Source organism: Adiantum capillus-veneris, chromosome 1, assembly GCF_014529385.1.
Source record: "Adiantum capillus-veneris isolate H3 chromosome 1, ASM1452938v2, whole genome shotgun sequence".
NCBI lineage: Eukaryota > Viridiplantae > Streptophyta > Polypodiopsida > Polypodiales > Pteridaceae > Adiantum > Adiantum capillus-veneris.
The window spans coordinates 80591242-80603053 of record NC_140931.1 but is presented as its reverse complement, the minus strand read 5'-3'; the positions used below and the strand labels follow the sequence as shown (position 1 = coordinate 80603053).

General features: G+C 44.6%; 1 protein-coding gene across 1 annotated transcript in view; it reads left to right on the top strand.

Annotated features, from left to right (window-relative positions):
* The first annotated feature begins 624 nt into the window (after nt 1-624).
* The window catches only part of LOC147465046 (glutathione S-transferase 2-like), a 103818-nt gene continuing 92630 nt past the window's right edge, over nt 625-11812 (top strand). Inside the window, exon 1 of the mRNA XM_086517761.1 lies at nt 625-810. Coding sequence (XP_086373887.1) covers nt 763-810 — 48 coding nt within the window. The 5' untranslated portion in view covers nt 625-762. The remainder of the gene's footprint in view (nt 811-11812) is intronic.

Below are 11812 nucleotides of genomic sequence, written 5' to 3'. Positions count from 1 at the left end.
AGTTAGCAGAGGTCTTTTAAGGGTGGGAGACTCCTTTGCATCAAGTGAAGGTTTGAGAAGGGATAAAATATGTTTGATCCCTTTAGAAGCACTAAGATTTGAAAGTAAATGACTAGGTGCATCTAATTTCAACTCCTTTAGAGCCTCATACATGAAATTCCTGAAGTGAAGATATGCAATTTGGGCTCGCACAACTTCCTTAGCTTGATCACCAAGCCATGAACAAATCATAGGTAGAAAATGCTCCTCTGTGTGTGATGGGAAGAGGTCCTTCATTTCCTTAAATGGCAATTTGCCTAGGAGGGAGGAAAGGAAAACATTTAGAGAATTTCGAAACCATATCAAGTAGAGATGTTTCACTTGACAAGCTGAGTCCTTGTTGAAAGCATTTAACTGCTTCCAAAGCCGCGTCATCCCTATAGAAAAGGCCTTTTGGAGCCTTAGCAGGATCAAACAATTTAGTGGTAGCAAAACAAGAAGTAAGGCCACAAAGTTTCCTGATAAAGTTGGATAGGTCGGCTCCCTTAGACGAGAACTGTAACAGATCCGATTTATGACTCATTTATTTGCATCTCTGAAATTCAAGCAAGACTAGTTGAAGCTATCTCCTTCTTAATAATTCGACTTTTCAACCCGACACGTAAGCTTTCGCTGCCCCACGTAGCGGATTTTCCAATGCGGTAAGCTGCCAAGGAGAACCTCGAGGCAATTGCGTGCGAACACCTCTGAATCGGCACTTACACCTACGGCAGACAACTCGCAATGCAGGAAGCAATGAAGAAGACCGGCGAGCAGCAGCCTTCGACGACGGTATGCAATCTGCCAAACATGCGTGATCTTTTAGGACAAGATAATCACATCTTGCATGCATAGAGTCATGAAACGTTTACATTGGGTGGACTCATGTCAAGTGCTGTGCAGCGAAGTGCGCGATTGCTAGAAGTTTGGATGAGTCTTCTTAGCTTTTTGAAGTCTTTCTTGAGCTCTGACTTGTTTGTAAACTTATCAAGATGAACGAGAAGGAGCTATGTTTTCTACGATTGATGGTGAGGTGAAGTCGTGACGTGAAATATAAATTTAAGTTGCAGCTTTAGCTTATAGATACCTTTTAGGCAGTTCATGACTCTATATGCAAATTGTAATCATCTTGTTTGAAAAAAGAGCCTCAATGTCAATAATCATTATAGTTGTTGCAATTATTGATAATTCAGATAAAAGGGCTTTTATAGATGTGTTTGGTGGGTATGGTGAAGGGAGTTCGAATGTGAAGTTTGGGATACCTTTGTTGATATAACATGATGTACAAAAAACTTGCTGGTAATTGAAAGGCCTGACTTTGTGAGAGGTTACCTGTTGTTGCTTCATTTAGGGCACTGGCATGTTCATTGTTTGTTTGTGATGACCGCTCATCTTACATGGCACAGAGACTTTTGGTTCCAATTGGTTATTGAGAAGGATTAGTGGATGGGCAACAATTTGTCTAGGGGACATCCACACTAAGGAGCACTAGCATGGCAAAGCTTTTTTTGGCATGCTTGGTGCCTCAAGGTTGCCTTGCCACTACTGAGTAGCAAGCTCTTCTCTTGTAGTTCTGTCTAGTGCTCGTTTTGGTCTAATCAAGGTTAATGATCCTGGTCCAGTGCTCGGCCAAGCAAGCCAACATGGCCTAAGTTGGTTGTCACAAATTGCTGACGTGTCAAGCTATTGAAGACCTGAACCAACCTGCAGATTGCGACCAAGGGGCCTAAACCCTAGAAGCTGCAGAGTTCCCACGAGGGCAATTTATACCAACTGATGGGACCCGGTCCAATGGGGCCCAAGTTCCTAAGGTTAATTATAAAATAAAGCAGGACCACACACACTAAAATCATTGTGTGGAGAATTGCTGACGTGGCAACAATTGTATGGTAGTCCCGGATTTCGCATTGATAAAACTTACAGACAAGTTCCACTTTCTGTGCTGCAGCCTGCCACGTGGCAACAATATGGATTTCCGCGTTTGGCATTGCAAGATGATGCCGTGGTAGTGTACGGAATTCTCTGCTGGCAGCTTTTGGGTCAGATGCTTTTGGACCAGACGCTTTTAGAAGTACCGCTTTTCATGTAAACTACTTTTGGGCATAGGGACTTTAAATATGTGCCATGGGCTCATTCTCTTGCACGCTTCTGCATAGAAGTGCAAAGGACGGAGTACGGGCGTTGTACGGAGTTGAAGCAATATAAAGAAATACCGAAAGGGGCACCAAGGTTTGGGGCCAGCGCTCTCTTGGGGTGGAACTTCATCACTCCGCGTCTCGTGTGTCATGCATCTCTTTTAGTTCCGTTGTTATTTGAAGTGCTTAAAGTTGTTCAGTCTGTTCTTTTCCGTTGGCACGTGCTGCCTCCTGTTACACTGGTCTATTGCACCCTCCCAATGCGGGGGTTCTTCGAAGGCATAAATGGTTTTCCAGTTTTGGAACCCTCTTGCATAAATGGTTTGTATACGCGTTTCGATAGATGTTATTACACTACGGTGGGCATGTGGCATGACAAGAAAGTAGGTCTAGGTTACGGGAATCCAATGAGCCATTTCCATTCCACGCATCGATCGGATTCCCGGGTGGCAGATGTGCGACAATTTCACCCAAACTGGAACCCCCTGACCTAATTTATCAATAAATCATTATTATGATTTATTTGTTGGGTCTGGTGGATAGTTTTCCCTAACTAAGCCTAAGGGAGTAATAACTCAAAAATCAGCCCTATAAAAGAGACCAAGCTGCCAGCATTTTCATCAGATTGGAGTAGCGCCAGAATTTTGCCAATGTTTTTGCGAACAGATCAGCCTCAGCGTTTTTGCAGCCCATCAGCCAGCGTTTTCAGATTCCCACCCTAGCGTTTGCAGTCTGTAGCAGATCAGCTAGCGTTTATCGTCAGAACACGGCTCGGATCTGCTCTCGTAGTTTCCATGACGTGGTCCGGTACTTCGGCAGCCATTGAGCCGCCCATCGGCCATTCCCTCGCTTTCATCAAGTGCTCACATTGCTGTCCCTCATCGCTGTCATCGAGATCTACGTTTTCAGCCCTGCTTTACGCGACAGATCTGTTGTGTGTTTCGTCACAGATTTGGGTTTTCGCAGCCAGTTTTCAGCCCTTCATTCCTCTCAATCGGGAGCGCAAATCAGCCCTAGATCTACCCTTGGTGGCCATCCGCAATCTCACATCGAGAAGGATCCAAAGGAGCATCAAATTTGCCCCGGAGGTGCCTCGTCTTGAGGAGTTACCACATCGAAAGTCATCATTCGAGTTAGTAGAGTCTGCACTTGAGGTATTGCATTGTGTGTACATTCCATTTACGCAATCTAAAGCAAATACCATATCGGCAACGGTGTGGGGGGCCCTTGAGAGGGTTGGTTGGGATCCCATCGAGTGTCGCTCTCTTCGTCTCTCTCTTTCTCTCTCCTTGCATTCTCTCATTCCCTCTCTTCGGGAAAACTAAAAGGAACCATCATTCAAGCAAATAGGAATCACTAAGCAAGGAAAGAAAGAAAGGATTTTGTGAAAGTGTAAAACTAGATCTTCACTATTTCAATTCTGTTGCACTTGACATTAGTATCAGATCTTCGAAGATTTTGCACTAATCCGCTAATCCCTAAAAAGTTTATTCTCTCTCATGTTTTTGGTTGTGTTGGTAGCCCTTTGGTGTATACTCCTCCCACTCTTGGAACGGTAGGCCTACCATTGTGTGTAGATTCGTAGCGTCGGAAAATAGCAACCAATTGTATACCGTGTGTTGCATGTGGGGTGTGCTGACGAGGGGGTAGATAAGTCTCCCAAAAATTAGTCTGCGACTATCCTTGAACCAAGAGGAGAAATTGTTGCATGGTCAGGGCTTGTAGCGGTATGGAGACCTCCGCCAATCAAGAACGCGAGCAAGTTCCACCTATGGATCCCCCATGAGCCCTCCCCTACCCCTCCCTTTTTGCCACCAAATCTCATGGATGCTATGATGCGCATGATGATGTGGCATGACGAAGCTCGACGACAACAGCGTTTGGAAGCGGAGGAGGCACGTTGTGTCGAGCGTACGGAAGCGGCGGAGTGAGAGGAACGTCGATTGGCGGATAAAGCTGAAGCTCGTAGACAGGAGTGCGAGATAGATGTTGAGGCTCATCAACGGGAGCGTGCGGAAGCGGCGGAACGGTGAGGAACGTCGCTTGGTGGCCGACGTCGAGGCATGTAGGCAAGAAAGGGCAACCATGCATGATGTCGTTACCACCGTGGTGGTGCAATCCGATTCTTTAGAGCTTGATTATGAAAAGCTTGCCATGACCATTGCGGAGGTGACAATTGCTACACAGACAATCAATGAACCAATTCTTGAGAAGATCACGTTCAATAAGTATGACAATAAGATGGACGCTATTGTCATTTATTCTTGGTTGCATCAATTTACATCTTATTTTGCGGTTGTTAAAAAGTCTGATAATAGCAAAGTTCTCTTGGCTTCCATGCATCTCACGGGTGATGCCATCACTTGGAAGGATTAGTGGATGGAGAAGCAGGAGGAAGCCCACAAGGCTGCCATTCCGAGTCTCTCCTCGTTTCCCCTCTCGAGCTTAGTTGGGAGGAGTTCGAGGAGGATCTCAAGGCTCGCTTCTTACCTCCACAATACTTGAAGCGATTGAAAGAGGATTTTTGGGCTTTATCTCAACAAGGTAAACTTGTGATGTCGTATGCTAACCGCGTGTCGTCGTTAGGTGGACAATTGCGGAAATTGGATGAGAAAAGGTGTCAGGTGTAGCGGAAGTGTTTATGGATTTAGCTCGGATCTAGTACTCTGCACAAACACAAGGGACACTTTACTTTACTTGAAAGAACTGAACTGAACTGAAGGAAAGAGAGAGATAAGAGAGCGAAAAGAGACGACACAGGGATGTCGGGTCCCAACCCTCAAGGGCCCCCTTGCTGTGCTAGCAAAGTAAGTACTTTCTTTATTCTTGCACAATGCTGATACGATGATGCTAAATGCTAAGAGGTACTGATGCTAAGGGTACTAATGGTGTGTACTGGCTACTGATGGGTCTATGGATGATGTCGACAACGAGGTACTACTGGGGTCTATCTCGATGACGATGACGACGACGACGCTGCCGGTCGGGTGCCTGCCTCCTTGTGTCCCTACTTCTTCTGCTTCTTGCTACTAACGCTAGACCTTACTTTATAGGTACTTGCAACTGGTTGAGCAAGCTCCCTTCAGCCCTCACGATTCTGAAAAATAAATAAGTTACTAATAAAATAAACAACTTATTAGAGATGGTTCACATGTTGTCACAAAACTGGGTTCACATGGTGAAAAATGCTCATGCTGTGCAAGAGAGGGTATGCAACTGTGACCAGCCTGTTAGAGGCTCACAAAGGTGTCAAGCTTAGTCCTAAGCTACTGGATCATGCTAGACTGTGGCAGAACATGTCCACGTAGCGCAAGTGAAGTGCGCACGTGACATCCCCCCTGTTGAAGGTGAGGCACAACTGTTGAACTTCTATCTGTACTTCTGATGCTGACTGGTTCTGATGCATGTGGATGCATAACCAATGAAGATTCCTCCATACGGGTGGGTACTACAGATGTAGATATGGTGCGACATAACACCTAGCATACGAGTTATCAGGTAGCCTTATTATTGTCGTAGAATAGAAGCCTTTGTGCTGACTCTGCCTTGCGAGCAAGTACGAGTGGGTGAAGATGAAAGGTAAGGGTGTAACAGACTTGGACACTCCAAGTCAAGAATCTACCACGACAGCACAAATAACCACTTCAAAACAGTTCACAGTTCACAATTGATTCGACACTGAAAGACTGGCGTCCCTTTCGGTATTTCTTTTTGTATTAATCTGAGTTCAAAGTACAAGAGTGCGGGTAGGCACTCACACTCAGACTCTGCGTCCAGATGCTCTGAGTTGTGAGTGGCCTACCCACTTATTTAAAGAGTACAAGGGTTGCCAAAAGCAGAGCCCCAAAAGCTGAAAATCAAAAGCTTAAGTAAAAGCTTTGAAAAATAAAGCAAAAGTTCTTTCTCTCTCTTTCTTTCAATAAAGCAAAGAGCCTTTTCTTCTCTCTCTCTCTTGCTTGAATGAAATAAAGCAAAGTGGCTTTCTCTCTCTCTTGCTTGAATGAAATAAAGCAAAGTGGCTTTCTCTCTTTTCCCATTGCGTGGAAAAGCAATGCCAAAAGCTGAAATGAAAAACAGTCCACGCAAAAGCAAAAGCAAAAGCAATGCCAAAAAATCACGCTGGTGTCCGTACTATAGGCCACGTGTCAGCCTGCCACGTCAACAAATCAAGGTTAGGGGTTAGAGTTAGGACAGAATTAGGATTTATGATTTTAGGGTTAGGGTTTTAGTAGAATTAGGGTTTCGGGCAGAATTAGGTTTTTTGATTTTAGGGTTAGGGTTTCAGCAGAATTAGGGTTTTGGGCAAAATTAGGGTTTTTGATTTTAGGGTTAGGGTTTTAGTAGAATTAGGGTTTCGGGCAGCCACGTCATCACTTTGTGACATACCCCCCTCTTGAAAGCATTGTAATCGCTCTCGATTACGCCTACAGAACAGACAGAAGCCATAAACTATCTTAGCAGACATTGACTGTTAGTATCTACGCACTAGGAACACACATCTAGCACATGTACCAATCGACAGTCATAGCACACGACATCACAGGACATCACTAGACATCACAGGACATCACTAGACATCACAGGACATCACATGAAAAATCAACATTAATTCGTATCTTAGACCATGGTTTATTGGCAATGTAGCTAGCAATTGCATCTAGATCCAGTCGGGACCTTATTGATGTCCGATTGACTAACCCCTATTGCAACCATGTCTATTTGAGATCAATTAAACCTAAATACTGCAGCCATTTCATGTATCAGTTCCTGCACTTACAAACAAGTTAAGAACAAATCAGTTTCATATTCCGGGATTCCATTTCATAAAGTCATCCAGCAGAATGCTGTCAGCTCTCAGTATCCTTGAACTCAAAGAGACATCAGTGACTCTAGTATTAAGAAATCGAGGTATCTGTTGACAAAGGAGCGGAGTAACTCCCTCTTGTGCAAACCCACTGCACCAAATCTCCGGCCAAGCTGAATTCTGGGTTCCATTTGGAGTAGACTATGCTAAACCAAAAGCTTCAAGGTAAAGATTCACATTCCGAGGAATATTTGCTAGGTCTTCCTCCTCAATTCGCTTCGCATCCAATGCGAAGTAGGTCTTGAATTTAACCAAGAACCGTCAGTTCGCTTTAACTTCTTACTTTCTTTCTGTGCCAATTTCTGTTCTGGAACAAGTATCTGCTCGTTTTCGTCCAATTCGAGTTGTTCATCGCCTTCAAAAGGCTTCAAGAGACTCACATTAAAAACATTGTGAATCCTCCAAGTATTCTGGCAGCTTCAGTCCAAAGGAGACATCTTTTATCTTTTTGGAAAATCTGGAAAGGTCCACACTATCTCATGCTAAGCTTTCAAAGAAGCTGCTCCTTTCTCTTTTTTTTCTTTCTCAGGCATGCCTTCCCATAAAGTAAGAGCACCAAATCATTCTCCTTCAATTTCAAATCGCGGCGATGGCGAACTTCTGCCTTTTTTATCTTTCTTGAAATTTCTGCAAAGCCTTCCGGACCAAGTCCCTCGTGAACTGGTCAGCTTCAAAGAAAAATCTTATGTTTCGCGCTAAGGAAGGGTAGAACCTTCGTAGCAAATACAAAAATCTCAAATGGCATCTTCCCCAGCAAAGAGTCAAACGTGTTTCTGTAGGCATATTCCATCAAAGGTAAAACCTTTCCCAAGTAATCTTCTGATCCAACCAAGAAGACTTCAACAAAGCCAGTACCACTCAATTTGCAATCTCTGATTGCCCGTCAGTCTGTGGGTGGAACGATGACGAGAACTACAACCACGTGCCTATGTTCTCCCAAATAGCCGTCCAAAACAAACTCGTGAACCTGGGGTCCTGTTGGAGACAATCGTCTCAAGCATGCCATGTAATCTGAAGACCTGGGCAATAAACAATCGTGCCCATGCTGTGTTCTTGGGAGATGAAATCCATTGGAATACTTTCCCAAGGCGGGTGGGTATGGGTAAAAAGACTATAACAATCCTTGTGCTTTATGCCTGTCAAACTTGACCTTCTAGCATACCAAGCAACTGCGCACAAACTCGTCCACATTCTTCTCGAGTCTCGGCCAAAAGACGTATCTCTCTACCCCTTTCAAGGTGGTAGCAATGCCGTGGTGACCCGTAAATTGCAGACTGTGGCATTCAGTTAGAACCTTTTCTCTCAACGGTTGCGTAACGCACAACATGGTTTTCCTCATCTAGTAGCCATTCCAAATGGAATAGTCCGCTACTGTCTCCCCTTCCTGTATTCAATTGAATACATGTGCAAGATCTGTTCTGTGGCGTACTGACCGACCATATCCTCGAAGTTCCTATGATGTATCGCGGAAATAGCCAGAACCAACGGCTTTCGGGACAAAGTATTTGCCACCAATTTCTTCTGTCCCTGCACATGGACAATCCGGAAGTAAATTGTGACAAGATGTTTGCCCACCGCATCTGCTTTTCCGATAGTTACTTCCATGACAAGAAGTAGCATAAACTCCCATTATCTGTGAAAAACCGTAAAATCGGCTCCGAGTAGGTAATGTCGCCACTGAATAAGAGCTTGGATAGCCACCAAAATCTCTCTCTCACATATTTGTACTGTCAATTTCGGCCTTGAAAACAATCGGCTTTCATAGGCAATGACATTGGCCTTTTTGCATTAAGACTGCATCCAGACTACGACCACAAGTATCACAATATACTTCAAACGACTTCTGCAAATCTGGCAAAGTCAAAAATTGGTCCTGTAGTCAAATTCTGTATCAATTCTTGAAAGGCAGTCACTACTGTGGGTCCCCACAAGAAAGGGACTCCTTTCTGTGTCAAGATATGCAAAGGGGAAGCAACCTCTACAAACTTTCGAATGAACCGCCTGTAGTACGAACACAGTCCCAAGAAGCTTCCAACTTCCTGGACATTCTTCAAATTGGGCCAATCACAGATAGTCTCTATCTTGGCCAGATCCATTTGCACTCCTGCTGCAAACTGGTCCTGTAGTCAAATTCTGTTTCAATTCCTAAAAGGCAGTCACTATTGTGGGTCCCCACGAGAAAGGGACTCCTTTGTGTGTCAAGATATGCAAAGGGGAAGCAACCTCTACAAACTTTCGAATGAACTGCCTGTAGTACGAACACAGTCCCAAGAAGCTTCCAACTTCCTGGACATTCTTCAAATTGGGCCAATCACGGATAGTCTCTATCTTGGCCAGATTCATTTGCACTCCTGCTGCTGAGACAAAGTGTCCCAAAAAGTGTATCTCTGGTAGGAGAAATTCACTTTTCTTTGCATTAATCACTAACTTGTGATCTCGTAATGCCTGAAAGACCTGAAGCAGATGATCTCTATGTTCTGCCTCATTCTTGGAGAAAAGAAAGATATCGTCAAAGAAAGTGCCAACAAATAGCCTGTACTCTCGAAAAATCCTGTCCATCCTGATGATATCCACTCTTCAAATCAAGCCTGCTAAAACACGAGGATCCCTGTAATCTGTCGAGTATATCATCGATCCTAGAAATCGGAAATGTGTTCTTAATGGTGATTTTGTTGAGAGCGCTATAATTGATGCACATTCTCCAAGATCCGTCTTTTTTTTTTTTTTCAAAACCAACAACATTGGAGTGCAATACGGTGAAATACTAGGCTGGACAAGACCCTTTTCCAAGAGGTCTTTCACTTGGTTCGTAATCTCTTCATTTTATGCTCGGCTCACACGGTAAGGTGGCCGGTTCGGTGGTGTGCTTCCAGGTATCAGATCAATGGTATGATCTTCAGGATGAGCAGGTCGTAACTCGCCTGGCAGGCCCTCTGAAAAGCAATCGGCATGAGTGTGGAGAAAATCTTGGCGTTCTTTTGTTCAAGTCAAAACATATTCGACCTTTATCCATCGTTCAGTTCTCTCCCCAAAAAAAATGAGTAAAGAAATTGAAGTTCATCAAGTACAATCTCTGAGTCCTTCATTTGTCAAAGTCGCTTTCTCGGCCCGGTAGTCAACCACGGCATTGTTCTTGTGGTACCAAGGGATTTTGAGTAGAACGCCACTCCGCGTGCCGTGAACACCCCTGTCATTGCAAACGAAGTTTGCCAATGCTCGGTGTAATGGCAACATCCCGTCCGGGTACCGCTCGAACTACCTCCACCTGTGGACTCAGCCTGTCGGGCGTAATTTTAAATCGAGCCGCCAATTCAAGAAGTTGGCCTTGGCTCCCTCAAAAGAGCTACCTGATCTTTCCCTTTGCCCGAAAAGCGGCAAAGTTATACTTCCATTCATTTGATTCGGTTCGGGTGCCACGCAATGTGGTACCAATTCTGCTTGTTATCTGCCTTTTCTGCCACGTCTCTCAGCTGCTTTAGAACTTTCTGGCCTTTCTTCATCCTGTTCATTCGGTGCCTTGTTAGGGCACTTCGCGGAGATATGTTCAGCTTCCCCGCATCCAAAGCACTTCCCCTCCCTGATGAAGCGAGCTCGCTCCTGAGGGGTAAGGTTGGGTCGTGCATCATTTTTTTTCTGGGTTGCTCTTCCTCTTTCTACTTTCATTTGTCGAAGTCTTTGCGGCTCTTTCTGTCATGATCTCATCGGTGGGGTAGGTCAAACTGCCAGAGTGAATGGCAAAACCCCGCTTTGCATGACTTATCAACTCCTGAATAGAAGCTAACTTCTTTTCCAAGCAGTGATCTCGGATCTTTGTAGGAAGACCCAAGGTAAACCGCTCAATCTGCTCCTTGACCGAGATCTTCTTAAATGAAGAGGCGGGTAGAAAAGAGCTCCAGAATCTCTCGCAATAAGTGTCCACTGTGTCCTTCTTGGTCGTCCGAAGATGGTTCCAAGCAGTTCGAATATCCCGTTCATACTCTCAAGTCAACCAAGAAGAAATAAAAAGCCTCTTGAATTTCAGCCATTTAACTGTGTAACAAACTGTTGACGTGTCAAAGCCTAAAGAATAGAGTCAACTTACAGAAGCCGGTTGAGGGGCCTAAACCCTAAGAAGAACAAGTAACAGAAGAAGTCCTACCAACTTATGGGGACCCCGTTCGATGGGGCCCCAAGGGACATAAAGGAAGAAAAATAAAGCAGCATCCGGACACACGCAAAAACTGATGATGTGGCAGATTTTCGAAAATTACGTTGGCATGATGACGTGGCAGGCTGTACGGATTTGCGCAGGTTGCTGACGTGGCAGGCTGTACGGATTTTCGTAAATTACGCTGGCAGCTTTTGGCATTGCTTTTTGGACCAGAAGCTTTTGAGTTTTGAAGGCTTTTCACTATAACTGCTTTTCAGGCCAAGGGCCTTTAAATATGAGTTTAGGGCTCATTCTCTGGCATCTTCCTGGAGAAGGTGCAGAGTTTGGAGTACCGGCTTGTACAGTGTTGATGCAATATAAAGAAATACTGAAAGGGGCGCCAAGGTTTGGGGCCAATACTCGCGTGTCGTCTCTTTCTTTCAGTACAGTTGTTATTGAAGTGCTAAACATATGCTCTTTTCTATCAGCACGTGGTACCCGTTTTGTGACAGTGGTATCAGAGCATCAGGCGTGTGCTTTTTTGAAAGCATACCGGTCCTACAAAAGAGCAGTATCAAAGTGTCAGGCGTGTGCTTTTCTGAAAGCATACCGGTCCTACAAAAGAGCAGACAGAGCTATTGAATTTTGATTTGAGGTATCTTTGCC